The 21,376-nt window shown below is 36.8% G+C and overlaps 1 protein-coding gene across 3 annotated transcripts in view; it reads right to left on the bottom strand.

Moving 5' to 3' along the window:
• LOC107092014 (A-kinase anchor protein 2-like) overlaps window positions 1-21,376 on the bottom strand; it is a 102,448-nt gene that overhangs the window by 57,829 nt on the left and 23,243 nt on the right. For all 3 annotated transcript variants that reach the window (XM_015386280.1, XM_015386281.1, XM_015386282.1), the window contains exons 3-6: window positions 19,218-19,298; window positions 13,402-13,523; window positions 1,059-1,173; window positions 731-752 (exon numbers count right to left, since the gene is read on the bottom strand). In XM_015386280.1, the coding sequence (XP_015241766.1) occupies window positions 731-752; window positions 1,059-1,173; window positions 13,402-13,523; window positions 19,218-19,298 (340 nt within the window). The remainder of the gene's footprint in view (window positions 1-730; window positions 753-1,058; window positions 1,174-13,401; window positions 13,524-19,217; window positions 19,299-21,376) is intronic.

Below are 21,376 nucleotides of genomic sequence, written 5' to 3'. Positions count from 1 at the left end.
TCAACCAGCAGAATAAGAGGAAGAAGTTTAGTAGATTTTACAAACATGGTGGTTTTTATGGTTGTTTTTTTTTAGTTTCCCCCCCCTTTTCCTATCTTCTTCATTTTATTTGACAGTATTGCAAATAGGCTATACTTGAAGCTACAATGCTGTCTGAAGAACTCATAACTTCCCTTGGTGCCTCGGCAAACCATCCAATATGAGCAGTTTAGAGGTATTTACACCCCCAGCACATCGCTGGTGTGTGAGGATCATGATGAAAGAACTGCGATTTTGGAGGTGGAGGTCTCGGATTGCTTAATTGTTTGAGATTTTTGTGAGTTTCCTCGGTTTTAAAAATGTGCCGATGCAGATGTGATGATTATCATTTGGATCACCAAGGGTGTTGGAAAGTTGAAATGTTGGCAGCTTAGCTTCAGCATCTTTCAAGGCCAACACACATGACTTCAAACAGTGGTGGCTCCAGACATGCAACTACTACAGTAGAAAGCTTTCTGCAGGTTTAAAAGTCAGAGAAACCTCATGTTCCACAACGCATGCTGGAGGGAAAATGGGATTTTTACACCACCTTAGGAAGCCCGTCTACAAAAATCATCTATGTTCTGCCTTTTTTTTTTGTGTTGCGATGTGGTTTTACTTAGTGTGAACACATAAAAGGCCAAATGGAAGCACTACTCTGGGCTCATACGTATGTGAGCATCTTTACATATCTAGTTTTTATTTGCCTTACCTTTATCTTGGGTCATCAAGCTCTGCAACAAGACAAAAAAAAATTGCTTAGCATATTGAAGTAAATGAGTTCAATAAAATATATTTTAATCTCTAACCTCCTGTTTACCAATATGACTAAGTATGTATCATGTCTTATTTTGTGCTTTCATTTATAATAAGGTTTTCTTATAGTTTTCATCAGCAGTATAATGAGTTCATATTTTAAATTTAAAAAAAAGTAAACTAAAACACTTTGTTTAAATTATCAGCAGCTGGTTTTCACGGAAATCACATTTTAAGTAAAAACCAATAGATTTCCTCAGATGTGTTAAATTTATTCTGAATACCTTCTGCAGATCTTCTATGGAGCGTTCGGTCTCTTTTAGACGCTCGCGGAGAACTTGCTCTTTGGCAGAAATAAGAGACTCTTCACTCTCAAGTGCACCGATCTCAGACTCCAGCCTGCAAACAGAAAAAAAATAAAAAAAAAACAAACAAAAAAAACATTAATGCATGTACAAACGAAAACTATTTTAATGGAAAGTAGGAACACTGTTTTAGCCCAATGATGGGAACCTCTTTTCCTGCATCATTTTTTTCACTATGAAGAAGGAAAAAAAATCTCATTTAGCATACATCAAGGTTACAAACAAACTGTAAACATGACAGCTAAGGACGGAGTTGGAGTTTTGTTGTTTTTACTTCAATAAGAGGTCCAATTCCTGCCATTTTTTTCCTGAACCTTGAGAATTTTAAGAGAACTTCACAATTCCACAAACTTCCCCATAAACAAAGCTGTGTTTGTATGTAAGCAAGCACACTCCATGTTCATGGACATTTAAGAGATAGATCCAACAACAATACTAGGAAACTCTCTGGGAGGAGGACCCGGGTTTGTTTCCTTGCTGCAAAATATGTTCCTCGTGGGAAATTAGGTATTTGTGAGGTCAGTGCATGTAAGAATGCGTATGTGAAAGGTATTAGGGTTCAAAACAATACCACATCAACAGGCAGTCCTTCTGTTGTGTTCAAGTGGTGCTCACTCATAAATTAGGGAACCTATGACCATGAATGAGTTGCAGTCCATGAGGTTTTGACTGTACCGTTTGATTCCAGGGACATTTTATTAAAATGTTGGTAGAGTTTGAGGATGTTATTTGAAAGCCATACTGTAAAGATTTTCTTTTGTTAGATGAGAGGGTGTTGCTTTGAATTTACACAGGGACCAAGTACCCCTCTTTATTTGCACTCATGCACAACAACTCCCACATATTAAATGAATTAACATGGGTGTATGAAATTGTGGCAGAATTAGTGTCAATTTGATCAATTAAATTTGATTTATTCAGTTCAGTTCAACTAATCTACAGTTTATTGATCCCCAAATTGGGAAATTTCAGTGGGAAAATGAGACACAAAACTTACAGTGGAAGCAAAATTGTTCTTTTTCCCTTCTTACACAGGATTTTTTTGAAAGCTGAGCACAGAATCGGCCTCCGTTATGCCTCTCCAATGTATTTTCTGGAGAAGAACAGTTGCTTTATTCAGGGTTAGCTCAGGGTTATCTATGAAAAGACCTTAAATGGTCCATGTACACACAAAGTACTTTTAATTGTCCTTGCTTAAAGGAGACCTTAAACAAATATAGCCATACAAGGTAGCTGCCATAACTCCGAAGATTGTTATCAGAGTTTATTGTCTTGTGTAGCGTTGTGCTGACATGAAAGATCAGATGCTTTATCTTTATTTTTATTTATGTCATTTTTGTTTGTGAGTTTGCATCATACTCTCTGGATATTATGCTCCTTGGTTATTTTATTTGACTGTAAAACCCCATTAGCAATGCATTCAGTTTCTGTGGCACACAAATGACTTTAATGTTTGAAAATAACCAAATTTAACCACCAATCAAAAAATGAAGCAAATTTTCAAGGTCAGGGTCCACTGGATCTCTTCAGGTTTTTTTGGGTGCCATCTAGTGGCTGAAACAGCAATTAAATGTATATTAAAAGGTCGGTTTTTTCTTTATAAAATGCAATCAAACCCCCACCGGACTGTAACCCATTGATTTTTCCTGATTATGCCTGGGAGGAAATGCTTTCTACGTCTTACACCATCTAACATAGAAGGGAAGACCTTCACATCTAGCTCTACGAGTGTTTGTTTCCCCCTATGATTCAGAGCTGAGGCAGTGAGACACTAAGACAACAAATGAGAGAGAGAGAAATAATAATAGTAGATCTAAAGAGACAACCACAGCCTAATTTTCCATTGAAGAAATATACTGATGTTTACTGACAAACATCTGGTTTATTCCTAAATTCCTTTCATACCCAGAACCCCCCAAAAATGAAAAAAATAAATAAAATTAATTTAAAATTATTAACAGATTTTACCCAACTAACAAAGGAAAAAAAACAACAACTTTGACATTATAAACTGTGGTTTTTGTGAGTTGAAAGTGAAAGTCTGGGGCATCTTTTCTTTGATTGCACTGTAGTTGAAAGCTTGTGGCTTGATTTTCTATTGTGAATCCAGTCTAAAGGAATTCAGTTACCTGACTTACCCTAAGATAAGTGTTATTTGGTTACCAAAAAATTGAGGTAATGAAGTCACTGTTAATATTTTAGTTTTATTAGTAAAATTTTATTTACAAACATTTCTTCAAATGTTATCCATTTATATCCCATTGGAAAAATTAGACAAAATCCTATGTAAAATCTTTAGAATTTGTAAGAACCCAAAGTAATGGTAATTTTCTATCTTTTGTGGGTAAATTTAATACAATGCTTTAAAACCCTGTCCTTAAATCTATGTATAATATAATGTTGCCCCTTTATTATTATTATTTATTTTTTTTAATTATTTTTTATTATAGTTCCCTCTCCTTTTATCATTGGTTTTCTTCTATATTAAGATATCCTTTATACACTTTCTGTCAATGCTGTTGTTTATGCAGTTCTGTACTGGTACCTGATGTAATTTACAGTGGTTAAAGTTTTTTTTTTCTTTTTAAAGAAAAATTTTTTTTTAGTAATACTTCTCCAAGTTCTTTAACAAAAGGTCAATCTAAAAACCAAATCAAGAGAAACTGTTTGCTTCCGACTAAAACAGTAAACCAATCAGATGTAATGTGATGCCAAAATAAAAAAACAAGACAAGACAAAAAACAAAACAAAAAAAAAAAACAGATCACTTGACAAAGATTTAGCATTCACATCTTTTAGATTAAGATCTTCTTTTACTAAAACGTTTCTGGAAGTAGTCGGCATTCCTTGTTTTCTGCCTTGTATTTTGCTACTCAAATATAGCAGAGCTCTTTGTTAACAACTCACTGTCATGGCCTTAAATTATCACACAAAGCTCTCTGTGCCAGTCTGAAGGCTTCATCCGTCCTTTTGTTTGAAATTCAAAAGATTCCAGAAAGACTTTCATATATAGTCCCTTTCAGAAGATGGATCCATTTCATTTATTTTTCTTCATATATTCTTTCAAGACCCATGTGCTGAACTTGTGTTGTTTTTTGCTAAAGCTTTAATCCAATAGTCACACTTTTCACTGCAATATGAAAGAAAAGAAAATTTCAAAGGGATTTACAGTAATGTTTGCAGATGTTTGATAATCATTGCATATAAATACCATACAAAAAAATGGACATGCTGCCTTCTTTATTATCTGCCTTCTTTATTATCTGCTTTTTACATAAAACCATTTATCTGATGTATAATTATTTTTTCCCTTTCTAATCAGAGAGGGAAAAAAAAGTAAATTAACCAAATCCATTGAGGCTATAATTGTGAAGTTTGTTATACCATGAAGAGCATCTGTTCTGCTTCTGAGGAATACTTCAAACTGTGCAGCATTCAGAAATTGTCTATTTAAAAATTATAAAAAAAATTGTATTCTTTCGAATAGTTTTAGCTATCAGCAGGTTTCAGGTGATATCAGAAAATTTAACTTTTATTTGTCTAAACACAAAATGGAATATTTTAATGCTTCCTTTACAGAGGGACACATTTCGGAATAGACTGTCATACAAAGAAAAAAAATCTCATTTAAAAGGTCTCAGCAAGAGTGTGTCGCTCTGCACTGATAGGAGATTCTTTAGACAGAAGTTGACAGATTTTACCTAGTTATAACTAAAAAACAAAGACAGTAAGTCTTTAAAGTTTCGTTTCAACACTCAAGCTGAATGCAATGACTCAGGAAAAACATAGCTGTGAGGAACTGCTTCCATAAAGTTGTGCAAATCTTAAGATGGGTCAATAAATTAAAAGCTAAAAGACTAGAAATGTAGAAAAAAAGGCTTTATAAGGGCTCAAGCTTGTCAAGGAGATAAAAGAACATTCTGTTTTACATTTTTCAATGTAAGATTGTAATTTTGCAATAGGAGATGCATCCATTTACATATTCTTCATATTGTTTCTACCAGAGAAATACCTGCAGAGGGTGCTATAGCTTTAGCAATAATTGACCTCATCTTACAGCTAGGTGTAGGAATTCAGGTTAGGAAAATAAACTTATGAAAGCAAATATTTACCAGGCGTCATCGTGGAAGGAAGCCGACTGCAAGGAATGGGGGAATATTTGTTTTATTAAACACACTCGGATGCATAGATAATTTTTTCTGCATGTCTTTTGCAGACCTTCTAGATTTTAAATCTGCAGTTATCTCTGCCTGATTGTCAGTGTATATCAGATATAAAACACAGAAAAACACAGTGAAATGCTGGCAACAACAGCAAAATGAGTAGGCACACTTCATCTGTTTCATCTCCAAGGAGGGCAGAGCTGCACCTCTGTGTTAGCATCCAAAATGCATCACACTTCCAAAACCTGCAAAAGCTAGAGCTACCTCTGTGAGCCCCCCCGAATATTCTGCCAAGATTATGTAACACAGTAAAGAGCTTTTAACTGAGCTTGTTATGATAGGTTAAGTTTGCTGTAACCAGAGTTCCTGCTCCCAGATCTCATGTGCCAGATCCCAGAACTTAAAGGTCTTTGGGTCTGGTAATTTATTGATAGCTACAACAAGATAAGATGCAACAATATTGATCTGCAAAGTAGGGGCAGAATTCAGCTGGGAAAGTCAGATGGACTTTGATTACACACATCAACAATGTTGTGTGGTTATGCAACTACATTAAACACACATGAAAGTGTGAGAAAACTGGGCCAGGGTGTATTAATTACACAGCAAAGCCACAGTTAATTCTGATACTTGCACCGTCAGTAAAAACAAGCACAAAGGCATTTTCTTGCTGCAATGGTTTTGCTTTAAATAGACTGGTGGCATATAACTGGACCATCAGAGGCAGATGCATGCATGGAACGGAAACCACACAGATCCCTCACAATGATGGCGACAACAGCACAGATCCGTCTGCTGCTACATAAAACGAGCAATAATCCAAAAGCAGTCTGGTGTGGGCAGGCATGGGTCAGTGCCACCCTGTGAAACGACCTTCCTCTGCTAAATATTCCTCTTTGTGTTTACTTATCCCAGCCATGTAATGATAGAGATGTCTGGAAAATCACCAGTGCTGCAGCTACACTCTCTTATTCGGGCCTGTCGTGTTAGTCTTCTTCTTTACACAATAAAAAGATCTTCTCTGTTTCTGTCAGTGTTCCCTTTCCTTCCTATCAGTGTTGGAAGTACAGTGCCCTGCCAAAAATATCCATCTTTTGCAGCTGTACGGATGTCATTAGGGCTTTGTTCATCCATCATTGAAAATATTCTTTGAGAAATAGCTCAAACTTAACAGTTGCTTTGGTATAAATCTCTCCATTGTAGCTAGGGTTGTATTCATGGTTGTTTTCTGCTGTAAGGTAAATTTCAACTCCATTATAAAATCTTTTGCATCCTCTAACAGTTTTATTTTTCGTTTGTTAGTATTACATCCATCTTTCTCACCACTTTCCCTCTCCCTGCAAAAAAATAAAAAGAAGAGACCTCTGCCATGGAAGCCAAAATAGTCAGGTTTGGTCTCATTTGACTAAAGCACCTTCTTCCTATACTTGCGGAGGTGGATAAAACAAGCCCAGTAAGAAATCCCCCACCCTAGTCAAGTTTCCCTTCATCTTGTTCCCTTAGCTAGGTGATTAGCCTCCGGTCCGTGCTATGCAACTGAAAATTAAAAAGGTGGGAACTGATTTCTATACAGGTTTTTGAGTTTGTAGACCTGGATCATCCAGCTCCGATGTTTGGTATGTCCACTGCAAGGTTCATCACAGCCTTTTTTATGGTCTCCTTTTAAAAAAATGCTTTTAATGCCACTTTTTCATGGAGATCACATTTCTGAAGTGCACAACTAATAGTTATGTGTTTGAGCTGTGGATTTATGCAGCTCAGCCAGAGGTCCAATAGGCCTCATGGCTGCTTTCTGTCAGTTTAGGTAGATAGTCATGTCTTGGTAGGTTTGCATTTGTGCCATTTACAGTTTGGGAGAGTGGGTTGAAATGTAATCTGTAAAATATTCATAGCTTATGATATATTCTGTTAAATTTTAACAACTCTTTAAACCTTTCTGAAACCCTAACCTGTATGATGTGTTCTTGGTTTTTATAATGCTTTTGGTTATATATATATATATATATATTTTTTTTAACAATTCCCTAACACTTTAAAATCTGTGAAAACTGAAGTTTTCTACTAAAGGTTTGCTTTCTCTGAATTTCATTTAAGAACAGGGTGAAAGAATAAAGGGAGGTGAGTACAAACACATTAACTTTTCAGTTTTGCATTTGTAAAAAAATCAGTGCATCGTACAAACACAAAAACATCCTCCATCAGCCTCTGCTGGTGTCCCTCAGGGATGTGCTTTGGGCCCAGTCTTGTACACCATTAACACTCGCAAATGGGCAAGCCCTGCCATCAATATTGATGGCAGGGCTTGCAGCAGTTTCCACCATCTAGGGATTTGCATTTACCAAATATTTATGGGTATTGTGATACATTTCTAGTTTAAATGTTTAAATTATAGTTGAAAAAAAAGGTTAGAATTAGCTGTGATGAAAAAAATTGTTCAATTGTGAATTTTTGCCAAATTTGAAGAATTACATGCAGTTATTTTAGGATGTTGATATAGATCACACTTCTTTGTCTAACCTGTGTCCTGAAGAACCCTATTTTACATTTAACTTTGTTTATAAAGAGTAGCGTTCGTGATACTTGAGCTATGATTGCTGTGGCATGATTCACAACGATACATTTAGCTAAGAGCGACTTCAAAGATTTAACATCAAATTTTATTGATAGTACCACAAAATATCCTCATAGGATTGTATGGCCCTGTCTCCCAACCATACAACCACCTCAATCTAAAAACTAAGAAAACCACAGAAACCATCATTGACATCACTGAGGATCACATTACAGCCAGATCCAAGTATTAACTGGTAACTCCCTCCCCCTTTTCATATAAAATGAAAACGAAATAGAGCATCCTGACCTATGGATGTATTATCAAGACTTATCAGTGGATCACTACTTTCTCACTCCCACGCCCAAAGAAGATCTAATTGAACCATAATCTGACCTTTCGGATCACCCTTCTAACCCAGGATACTTTGTTTTCACACTTTTCACAAATTCTAACACAGATTTTATCAGCTGAACAACTAAACTCTAATGCGCTGACAATAAAGCTGCTAATTAGAAACAACATGTTGTATGAGTACAGATCACAATAAAGATTTAATAAAAAAATATTGCTTCTTCAAGTATTAAGTATTTTTGTCAGCCTGTTAAAGGATGTCCAATTAATACATTAAAATCAGTGGTTGGGTTACCAAAAATAAAAAAGTTCCAGGTACTGTATAAAGAGCGGTAACATTACTTTATGTGATTTGTAGTTTAAGGCTGACAGCATATAAAGCTGCTGTTGTTGTCCAGATATATTTGCAGGTTTTTTTTTAAAAAACAACATGTTTTTCATTAAGTTTCTACATTCCAGTGCGTGTCTGAAGGGACGTTTGTTCACTCCTTGCTAAGTAGCTCAGTTATTCTCTGAAGACAAACACAAACCAGCACGCTCTCAAAAGCTCGACAGAAATAAAAGGCATTCATATATGTGTAACTCCTCTGTCTTTGCTCACAGAAGTGTCCTCTAGAGCATGTGGCATTGGAATATTAACAGCAAGGACGGGCAGGACATCTGGGCTGGGACCAGAGTTCAGAAACAGTTTTATTGTAGGAGGATGGAAATGTGTGTGTTACCATCACATTAATCCACATATGATCTCACCTTTACGCACCACATCTATCTCACTCTCACTGCCACTCCACCTCATGTAGATAATTTACTGAAACCTAACAGTTAACCTCTGTCCCTCTCAGCAATGGAAAGACTCCAGATTCCTCCCCCCAGCCTTACAGGATATTCTGGGATGGTGTCCCACAGTGAGTAAATATAGGCGACACACCGTCAGCTTGCAATGCGCAGGCACACATCCCCACGCTCACACTCAAACACGTGCTTGTCTGTCTCCGTCCTCTCCTGTTCAAATATCTAGACAGAAATATCGCCCCACCTTCGCACAATGACATGAGACTAATGGCAGAGTTCTGCAGCATCCATTCACACCCAAGGTTCACTTTTAACTGGGTGATAGCTATCACATAGAAAAGATCCCTCAGGTCTTTCGCTGAATGTTGTCACTTGATCTGATTCTTTAAATATTTATCTTTGTTGCTAAAGTGAATTTGTAGGGGAACTATTCTAATTCAAAATTGAACTTTATTGATCACACAATGGAGAAATTCACTCTCTGCATTTAACCCGTCCCCTTGGGCTGCTATTGTGTGACACCCGTGGAGCAGTGTGGGGATAAGGGTGCTGCTCAGGAACGCAGAGTGGAGGCTGTGGGGATCAAACTGGGTACTTGCAACCTTCTCAGAGCAGAAGCACACTTCTCTAACCACTAGGCCAACACTCCCTACTCCCCAATTCCTCTTGTGTTTATCTAGAAAACACCATTAAAACTTGGAACCGCCAGAAGAGATTCGGCTAGCATTAAATATTTCAACTATTTAGTGTTGGCCTTGGGGGTAAGAGCAGTGAGCTTGTGCTCTGAAAAGGTTGCAAGTGCCTGGTTCGATCCCCACAGCCTCAACTCTAGGTTCCTCAGCAAGACCCTTAACCCCACACTGCTCCCCGGGCGACACACAATGGTAGCCCACTGCTCCCCAATAGGATGGGTTAAATGCAGAGATAAATTTCTTCAGTGTGAGATTAATAAAGTTCAATTACTATTATAACTGCTATTTTAAGTTCACAGAGAGGCATGATTGGAAGCACTACCTTGCAGAGGAACATCCTGGGTCCACATCCAAAGATGCTTTCACACAATCACAAATTAATGCACATATCAATAAGCATACTTTTAAAATTATATTAAATTTTTGTCCTTTCAAAGAACTGCAGTTTATTTCTTTGCTGTTGCGTACTTCAGTCATAATGTCATTTCTAGTTCCAATGATCCCAGTATTACAAAGGTTAACACACAATGCCCTATACTAAGATTAACATTAACTTAACACCCTTAAAAAAATAAAGATGAGCTTACAAAGTGTTTATGCAGTAAATGCAACATGCTTTCTTGTTTGCCTGTCCTTTTAACAGATAACAGCTGGTTTGAATTATTGGATTTCATTGGCTTAAGAAACTCTTTGAGACTTCCTCACAAGTCTTTTGTGCTTTTTCTGACTGGATCAGATTTTAGAAATGTCAAACATCTGAACTTTTCTTTATTGCAACACTTATTGCAGTTCTGACATCTTGGGTCAGAATGGAACCTGAACTGCGTGTTCTATCTAGATGTGGTCGAACCTCATTGCTGTCTGCTGAAAGTAATACAGCAAGGATTTATTCTGGCATCTTATACTGGCTTTGAAACTGATTCCTGTTGCGCAAACAGCAAAGTTTATTTTATTTTATTTTTTTTTTTGGGGTTGGGCTTCTTTGTTGAAATTGCTGTTATTTTATTGCTCATGCAAGTTTACCAAGTATAATAATGTTTTAAAATACTGCTTTGTCCTGCTACAGTGAAAGGAAAAAAAATGCAGAAACATGAGCCTCAAGTGCTATTAAAAGCCTAACTGGTTTTGTAAGTAATTAAAACCACCAAGAGCAATATGTCTGTTTAAGAGTGTCAGACAGCAGTTCTGTTCAACAGCAGCTGAATGAAGTGATTCATATGAAAACAGATCCACTTAACAACTGTACTGTAGCCTCACAATACTGGCTCTTTGACCATTCACTACTGTTCTGTTTACACCAGATCGTCTATTGGCTCCGTGTTCCTGACACCGTCTAATGTTGATGTTATTGCAAAGCAAGTGATAATCCCCAGCATTTAACAGAGTCTCTTTCATGCACTGCAGTGACAGATGAGGGGTTGGAGTTAGAGTGTGTGGTAGTGATGGCGGACAGAAACAAAACATCTGGGTCGGCTTTGATCTCTGCATCCCAGAAGAAGAATTCAAGTCCCTATCAGTTTAAGTTTCTTTCTTAAAGGTGCAAGAAAGTCATGATGATGTCATCAAGAATTAGTTTACTGTCATTTTATATTGGCCAACCTCTGAAACACAGAGAAATATAGTTTTGTCTCAGGGTGTTTGTTCTTTCATAAAACTTCTCCTTCAAACCAGCAAAACTGTACGGTACATTAGAGACTGACAATTTTTCGGAATCCCACAGGTCACGGGATTCCCGTGGATGGGATGGGAGTCAACATTAGTAATGATCACGTGATTGGGACGGTACAGGATTAAACATTAACGGGAGCAGACGGGAGCGGGAGCAAACCAATAATAACTAAAAAAAAACCTAAGATCGATGCCAAAAAATAAAATAAAATAAAATGGAAAGAAAAAAATCCAGTACTGGCGCCGCCATTTTGTAGTTTTTTTCCTTGAAGCCTACACTATACATGTCATCTCAAGGCACTTTACAGTTCACCAGATCATACAGTCAAATTGATTCAGAGTTTTCTATCTAAGGAAAACCAGTTGATTGCATCGACTTATTGACTCGAATGCAATCCCTCTCACTAAGCATGCTTGTAGGGACAGTGGAGAGGAAAAACTCCCTTTAAATAAGGAAAAACCTCCAGCAGATCCACACTCAGGCCAACTGGGGTTCAAGGAGATGGAAGCAGAGATACACATCCTGTCATTCTATTAATACAACTTTCATTTATTTTATTCCGATTTCATACATTTGACCAAAAAAAATTTGGACATAAAAATCTAGGAAAAAGAAAATGTTACAAGGTTTGAAAAAAAAAACAAAAAAAAAAACGGAAGTGGATTTTATTGTGATGCCTCTAAATTAAATCCAGTGCAACCAATTATCTTGAAAGAGAAGCTAACTATCGTTTTTTGTCCCCACATCATATTTTTTTTTTTCTTTATCAGAATGAAAACATTGTTCTGCAAAGAACTGGGTTCATTTGAAGAACATAAGTAACAAACAGCAGTTACTTGAAGATCAGGGAACACAGCAAGAAGGCAAGGAGAACGTTTGTGGAAAGGTTTAAAGTGGGACAGATGGTTGAGAGCATGGTTCAACCCATCTAAGAAAAAATGGTAAGAGGATAACACAAAGGCAATCCTGTCAAAAACTGGAAAACCACCTAAACTAACAGCCCAAGCACAGTACATGAAATAATTAACCAGCCAAAACACACAGCATGGGAGAATTTGTTAAAAGGAAAACTAGAAGAGCAGTAACAGTTTACCAAAAATGCTGTCTATCGAACAAAGCAAACACTCCAATCAGATGACACCAAGTGTAAAGGGGTAGGAGCACTTTTTAAAGGTTGAACTATACAGAGGATTTGAATCCATTAATTGTTTAGGTAAGCTAACCTTAATGAAACAACCGTAACAAAGACTAAACATTATAAATAAAACCCAAACAGTTAATTTCATAAATTATATTCTAACTCCACAGACTCTGTGCCTTTAAATATGCCTGCGTGTTTCTGAGAAGGCACAGAGAAGATCACCCTCAATCTCAAACCTAGAATCATGCTGGATGCCACTTTATTCATAGCATAAGCTCATGCCCTGCACTTCACCAGGGAATAAAGGACTGTCTTGCAGAAAGTGGAAATCAGGAAGCTCCTCCTAAAGATACAAACAATGGAAGTTTTTGCAGGATCACATCATTCTTTCCCTTCTTTTTATTCTTTAATCCATTCGGTATCCTTCCTGCTTCCTTTGAAAAGTTACACCCTGCTTTTCAGGTTCTCTCTTCCTTGAAATCTAAATTCTACATTTTCAATTTCAAATTTTGATAATGAGCTTCACATATGATGCATTCTGCAGCACAAGTTAAGTCTTTCATAGAAGACCTAATTTGTTTTTCGCATTTATAAACAACTAGATTGATCGATAGGAAATTAGAAAAGACACAGAGGGAAATCCATTAGATTATTAAATCTGTGTAGTGGAAATCCTAAATAAGTCACAGCTTTTTGTACCAGACAGAAAACAGAGCGACAGATGTGACAGCTTTAATTTACCGGGACAAACATCTGTTCAGAATCAGATTAACTTACAGTCTGATTACAACACACTGTAGTGCTCTACTAGCGTCTGATCAAGTGTAATATTTGAACAAGCTATCCTGCCAGACTAAACTTGAAGATGAAATCCAAACCCAAACAGCAGCAGCATGGTACCTTTGTATCATGTCTTCCAGCTTCTTCCCTTTTTCTTCATCGTGTTCCAGCTGTTTCCGTCGTGCTGCCTCTTCCTCTGCCCCCATTCCCTGGAGAAGCCATCGCTCACGCATTGCTTTGGACTGTAGAGGACACAAGAACATGGTGAAAAAGGGGAAGGTTTAAGTCTGAACATAAAACCACTGATTTTAAGTCTGCAAAGACAAGCAGTGATTGGAAAATTACAGTTTAAAAAGCTTCCTTAAAGGAGAAGCTAAATTGTGTACCAATGGTTTAAATCACATGAAAGTTAATTGAAAATAACGTGGAATATGCGTATATATGCACTCTTGAGCATAATTAATTCAACTAACACTGTGGACACCTACAGTAGGAAACATTCAGCATGAACAAATACATATGACATTTTGTGAAATGTGATTTTTTTTTGCACATGAGATCGATGGTACATTGCAGTGCAAACAATGTAAAGCATTAATATTTAACATATGTTAAAGATACATTAGATAGTAAAGTTGTGCTGTGCTGCTGTCAATTAGCTTAAACAGAGAAATTAGTGAAAAGAAACTCTTGGATTATAAAACTTTTGGAAATTCATCCTGCGTTTGCAAAACTGTTCAGAGTAATCCCATAGTTTAACCCCATTCTAGGAATAAATGACCATATTTGGAATCTGTTTGACTTCAGAGGAAATGACACAAAATTCCCACAGTTGGCCTAAGATATGCTAAAATTATTCCTTCTTGGATTTATATTTTGAATTGTTTGACATAAGTTATATTAAGGTTTCCTTATTCTGTTTAAAGTTTGATCTGCCCCCCCTTTTCTTTCCAACTCAGCTGTGTTTAGGTTGATGGGATTTTCAATGTTAATTAGGCATCACAATGAATCTCAGATCTAGTTGTTTGGTTTATAAAGCTTTACGTATACAAGTAGAGCAGTTATTCAGGCTTCCCACCCACAGAGGTTGGTGAGAACTCTTTAATCTTTTATTAGATGTCCTATAAAGTTGTGTTTATGTGACCAATGTCTCTATCTGCCACTACAGCTTCGTTTGTTACCACAACATAGTCGAGCGTGAACATTCTGCCTCACCTTTGGCTGTTTACTCCCAGTCTATTGCTTGGCTGTGTGTCTGGGAGCTTAAAGTTAAGAGGGCAAGGAGCTGCACAAACACTTAGAAAGCATTTAACCAGCTGCTGCCAGAATGCGGCTGCTCAGATCAGCACACTGTATGTGTTGCCTAGTCTCAAATAACTTGAGAGTTTAACCTCAGAAAACATTAAAAAAACACTTTCATTAATATTGGGTTAGAAGATATGCATGGTTCTCACCACAAATTTCACTTTGCAGTAGATATAATGGGACGTGCGTCTTTTGATACTTATAATTGCATTGGTTTTCTACCAAAAAAAAAAACTAGAAGAAGACAAATATAGATGTAATGTTAAGTATACTTTCCAATTTGGATAAGTCAGGATTCTTAGATAATAAGTAATTTAGATATTATCAATCATCTAATAAACTCTTAGATCTAAGAGTGCAGGGCATGAGCTCATGCTGCCAATGGGTAAATCCACAGTATTTTTTGAGGCGACCAAGTCTCAACAAAATGCTTGTTGATGTGAAACTTTGCTTTGGAATCAGCATGATGTTTATACAGTCCCAGACTCAGATCAACGCCTCCTTTCTAAAAGATTTGAAGCGTGCAGCCTTGAGGTCCTTATCAAACTCTCTGAGCTCCAATTCCCATTTCCTCTCCCAGGCTTCCTGTGTCTCTGGAGAGCTCCCAACAAAGCCGTCTTCATGCTGCCTGGCCGTGTGGCACTCAGAGGTAATGGCCATAAAATGGGACTGTGTTACCAGATGTTGATTACATCGGCCGTTTAAGCACATTCAGGCAGTGGGCAAGAATTGTAACCACAGCAGTGCAGGGGCTCCAAGGATTGTTAGGGGCAAACTTGTCTGAAACAAATCCAGTTTTCTTTGAAGAAAAAAAAATAAACAGTATTATCTTCACATATTTATGCATCAAATATGTAGAATTCTGATTAGGTAAAGATATCTGATCTGAAAATATGGCCTCAGATTGGCTTTAATATCCAGAGGCCTGAGGGTAAACTCATGAGGTTGATCTTTGAGATTGGAAATTGAGTCCAAAACCACTGATGTGCCCAGTGGCACAGTTTACCTATCAGATATGTTTTACAAGCTTTATATCGGTCACCTTAATTCAAGATCAAAGTCAAAATGTTACTCTTTTCTTATTTTTTGGTTTTTGGTTTGGTTATTGAAAGCCACTATTGATGCAACATTTTGAGTGACATACAAACAGTTCTTCAAAAACTACCTAATGAGTTTTTTAACTCATCCATCCATAACTTCTAAGCCTTGCATGGTAGTACTTACTGTATGTCCAACCATCAATAGGCAGTCAATAGACCCGAGGCAGGGTACACTCTGGACAGGTTGCAAGTGACTAATTAGGCAACAAAGAGGTTTTCTGCTGTACATCACACTCACACACATTGTAAGGCAGTCAAATGATTTAACATATATGTTTTTGATCTGTAGGAAGAGAGAAACCATGCATCATCGAGGAATTTTATTCTGATTTCTATATGAGTTCTTGTTTTGTTGAGGCAACATAACCGGTTTTCCACATTGCATCTGTGGAAAGGCAGAATAATGTTGAATATGAACATTGTTTTTTAAAAAGATAATGAAAAATAAAACTTATCATGACTTGATTATATGTCCTAAATTGCTTCAAGAGTTTGCTCAGGGTAACCAAGTGTGCCCTCCACTTTGAAGTGATACTCTTTTACCTTTAGATTGCTGTGTTGCAGTGTTGATGCTAGCTTGTGAATTAAAAATATGTTAAGATATGTTTCATATTTTGCATTTTCTTTATGTTTTTAGTGTTCTGAAAATGCTGGAATACCATCAGTAAATCTTGTATCCACACAGTTTCTTTGAATTAAGCCTGACCTGAGTTTAAGTTTTAAGTGAGCAGCTGTGGAGGAGGCACTATAAAGTGGAAATGTAGCACATTGGTTGTGCTCATGTTAAGGAGGTCTCTGCTTGACCATCTTTAATTATTAGGGCAGAAAAGTAACATCACCAACTTGCTGTTTCCTGCAGTATTCCATGCATTTTCCTGCAGTATCACGGTGGAAAAAAACTAATTTACATTGACCTATTTTTTTCTGGATGAAGTCCTTGGTATTTCTGGTTATCCACATGTATAAAGAAGAATAACACCTCTTACTGTAATCGACTCTGCTCTGCCATCAGGGTTCTTTTACCACTTTGCTTTATCTTTTAAATTTTCTCTTTAACTTATTTTACCTACAAAAGTTAGAAAACCTTTAAAAGATTTAACACCATAAAAATTTTTTTTTTTTTTCAGGAAGAAAAAGCTGACTCCACTGTCTTCATTAAGAACAGTGCAAATGCAAACAACATTCTTTGTTGTTAAATTCACATGACTTTCATCAATGTGCCTCTCCTATCCATAATGGGTGTTAAACAGTGGAAAACTCTGGTGTGTGTATTCAACCCCGTTCAACAAAGGTTTCATTGATGCCACATTTGTTTTATCGCTCTAATTAGTGATTGGAATGTATTTTTATTGCAAATATTAAAGCTGGCTACCATAGATGTTTGTACTAAAATGAAAAACCACAAATACACTTATACCCACCCAGTGTGTTTACAGCTACTAAAGCTTTAGGATTTTTCAACCAAGTCAATTTGATTGAAGTCAAACAGCTATAAGGCAGCGGTTTAGCACAAGAGTGAAAAGTAATAAGTAGTTTAATAAATTATAACAGAATATTTTGATGACTTAACTTTAGACAGTATCTAGTTGTTGAGTATAGATTGATTAGTTAGACTTACCCTTCTTTTTTAAGCACATGTGCAAAATCTAGCTTTTTAACACATTTTCTGAAACTTAAAGTATGCTACCTAATTTAATAGCTTCTTTCTACCAGTTTTTCCTCATCTTTCAAACTATTTAATGCCTTTTATTTTTTTACCAATTAAACACAAAGGCTTGGGTTACCAGTTTTGCTTGGGATTAAGTGTTAGCAGTTTTATTCGAGGGTGTGTTTGGATTTAAAAGCCTTTTCTCCAAAGAAGAAAACAGCCTTCAAAAGCAACTTAGCTTTAATATGCCTGAATGCATTCCAAACTAAGAGTTAGGCATTTTAATGGAACTTGTCTAACTCAGCAAAGGTAGCCTGTTAGCTGTGATCTGATGACTGTGGACCTTAATGGAGTTGCAAGAAGATGAATTCTGCTGAATTTGCCAATCAGGAGGTTGTGCCTTGTGGTCCTTATGACTTATTAGAGTACAGAGAAAATACTCTACATACTATTGCCCCACCAGCTCAACCCATCAATACAGGGAGGGATGGATCCGTGCTTTTTCAGGCGAAACTCAGACTCATAATATAAGGCAGCCTTTTTCTACAGTAGTTGTTGTTGTGCAATTTTAGTGGGCTTGTGCAAATTGCAGCCTCAGTTTTGTTCTTGGCTAACCTGAGTGGCATAATGGATAGTCTACAGGGGATCTTGGACGCACCAATGTTTTACATCATCTCTTACAAGATTCACAATAAGCAAATGTTAAAATTCCTTTTTACTTCTTAGTGCAAATTGGTAGCGCTGCAACGTTTGCAGTTTTCTGTAAAAGGGTTGAAGGTAAGAGGGTTGAAGTAGTCTCCTATGAAAACATATAAGAATGGCAGTAACAGTTGGTAGGGTTTGGAGTTCACATAGACAATATTAAAGATATTCAATGTTGATTGAATAACCTTAAATACCTCCAACCTCAATAAAAACTGGCATTAGAGTTAAAGCGAGTCTTGCAAACGTATATTTAAATGGACTTTGGTAGCTTTATTTTCTTTTTCTTTTTTTGTTTGGTGAAATACATGATAGGATCACTCATGTTTTTACAATCCCTTCAACATCATGCTGTTAAATTGCTCCTGCTCCATTTACCATTGATTTTCAGCAACAGTTGTATAAAGACTTATAGACTCATAACCCTCATGGCCAGGATTTCTATGCACAGCCAAGGGCCGGAGGGGTGTGGTTAGTTTGGATGACAGGTTTCTGCTGACTCTTTCCATCCAATAACTAAAGCTTGTTCTTGGGCAGTTTGCAGCCAAGAGTGATGCGTCCAGGAATCATGAGAATCAGCTCCTCCGAGTTCAAGTCCATGGCTCTTGAGCCGAGACCCGTGAGGTCAGAGGGGAGTTTCTGCCTTAAGTGGAGGAATTAAAATATTTCAGGGTTCTGTTCATGAGTGAGGGGAGAACGGAATGGGATATTGACTGATGGATTTGTGAGGTTGCCACCAAGAAGCGACCTTATTGTAGACACTGTGTGCACTGTGAAGACAGAGCTGAGTCAAAAGGTAAAGCTCTCAATTTATAAAATGGTTTATGTTGCTACTTTCACCTATGTTAATTTTTTAGGGTCATAACCGAAAGGCCAGACCCTAAACACGACCAGCTGAAAGGAACTTCAACTATCAGATGTAATGCGGACGTTTTCCATCTGAGGCAATTAACAAACCTTATTACCATAATTTAACTGCAATACTGAAAATCATGAAGCTTTTTAGAGCGATGCTGTAGTGGAATGTTTTTACATAACCAAACCTTACTGTTCATGAAGTATGATATGAGGATATTGGCTGTAGACTTTTAAATTGGGATCAGAAAATCTTTATACCTTTTATTGAAAAGATATTTGTTGTTAAAATGAACAGAATAAAAAGCTCAAAGAAATCAACCAACCTTAACATGCTGAAGCTGCAGCACCAGTTCATCAAGCTTACTTCTTTTTTCCTCAATTTCAGTTTGTCGTTTGCGTTTCTCCTGGGGACAAAAGACAACAAAAAAGAAGATTATTTGATCATCTGCATTGTTGAATTGTTTGTAGAATGGGTGTGGCGGATTTTACTACTTTGATCCATGTATATTTTTAGTTTCAGATTGTGTTTCCGTAAAAATTCAAAAAATATCCACTGGACTTGGTTTTCAAGATTTGAAGACGTTTCGCCACCTCTCCAGGAAGCTTTCTCAATTCAAATGTCTTCAAATCTTGAAAACCAAGTCCAGTGGATATTTTTTGAATTTTTACGGAATGACTATGACCTGGATGACTGAGAACCTTCATCAGCATATTTCAGATTGTGTCTGTCACTGAACAGTTTCAGAATGATTACACACGTTTTTAACCTAGAAAGAGATTGAAAGTTTGACAGTAACGAAATTGGACTGTTTGGATAGAGGAAGCAATAAGGAAGAGCTGCAGGTCAGAGTTTATCAGTTTAAAAGGGGTTAAGGCACTCAGGCTATCCAGAGATGATAGATTAGGCCACAATGCTGATCCTATACTTTAAGAAAGAAAACAATCTTTGCATCAGGGAGAGATTAATGACATTGTTTAAAGCATCAAAAAAGATGTCTATAAAATGAAATAAACAGAACTCATTCCAGGAAAAAAAAATCTTCTCAGGCTTGAGTACAGTATGATGCTGAGCATGTGAACAGAGCTCTCTCACTCCCTTTTTTTCTGTGGGAGTTCGACAAGGATTTCTAGGACATTTCCTGTCAGCTGAATATAACTTTAAGGGGAAACCCCCTATAGTAAATTAACCTTAAAGTGGGGCTAAAAAAAAAAAAAAAAAAAAATTACAGTATCAGTGAATTTAGTAGGAAGAGCTGATTTAACCCAGAGGTGAACAATTTGGTACAAAATGAAAATAGAAGAAAAATGAAAGGGAAAATGGTGACTCCTTATTAGATATACAGAACTACACCATCTGTACACAAGCAAATATGATTCCCAAACAGGATTTAAATAACTCAAGTTGACCTTGTAACTCTAATAACAAATATCGCACAGAGAGTTTAAAAACTACAAATACCCAGAATTGGGTACAATGGTTTCTCGTGTAACGAGTATTTTGGCTTGTAATATCTGATTACATTTTTTATATATATACATATACATATATATACACATACATACATATACATACATATATCTCTATTTAGAAGATTGCAAAAACATTTACAAGTGGCTCAACTTTGTTTGGAGCTCATTCTTTACAGCGGTTAAGTACTATAACACCCTTAGGCAGTCAACGGGTGTTATTAGATTGGTGTGCTTGTTTAGTGCCAGAAAAATTACCAAACAGGCCTCAGGAAGGCTACATGAGAATGGCAGGAGTTATTCTACACACGTTTCCAGCATTGTTTTCCCCTAAAAACTAAACAATATAGATCTATAAGCATAGTGAAAAACAGATACATTTGGAGAACTCGTCCTGGCTGGAAAAATATAGGACTGGTTTCTCTCTTACTGTTTCTGTTACATACACACACACACACAAACGCATCCACCCCCTACCCCACACACACACTCACCACAGGAGCCTTAAAAGCACCAGTTCCCATGGTTGGTAAAGTACAGTCAGAGCCTCAGCGGTATGGCAGACAGATGTCAGGGGACTGTTGTGAACATGTGGTTCAGGATTGAGCTAAACATACAAATGCAGACACACACGCAAGATTTGCTTCTCTTTTTCTATCCTACTAATAGCCTTAAACTGTTGGATTTCAAATTACTATCACATGTTAAAAACCAGGACCAGAGCTTAACAAATTGGTAAAGTTAAAAATAATTGTTATATTATATAAAGTAAAGAGTTAAAGGACTGCATTAAAACTAGGGGTAGCAAATAAGAACTGTTAATCAGATGGATAACCATTGAACTCTTATATAGTTTAAATGGCTCCAAAAAACGGTGCTGCTGTACAGTATACAATGTTTATTCACAGAAAACTAGCATAGACATATCCATCCATCCATCCATCCATCCATCCATCCATCCATCCATCCATCCATCCATCCATCCATCCATCCATCCATCCATCCATCCATCCAT

Source organism: Cyprinodon variegatus, unplaced genomic scaffold (assembly GCF_000732505.1).
Source record: "Cyprinodon variegatus isolate N-32 unplaced genomic scaffold, C_variegatus-1.0 Scaffold362, whole genome shotgun sequence".
In the NCBI taxonomy this organism is placed as follows: domain Eukaryota; kingdom Metazoa; phylum Chordata; class Actinopteri; order Cyprinodontiformes; family Cyprinodontidae; genus Cyprinodon; species Cyprinodon variegatus.
Note: the sequence above shows the minus strand (reverse complement) of the source record. Positions and strands in the feature narration are given on the sequence as shown.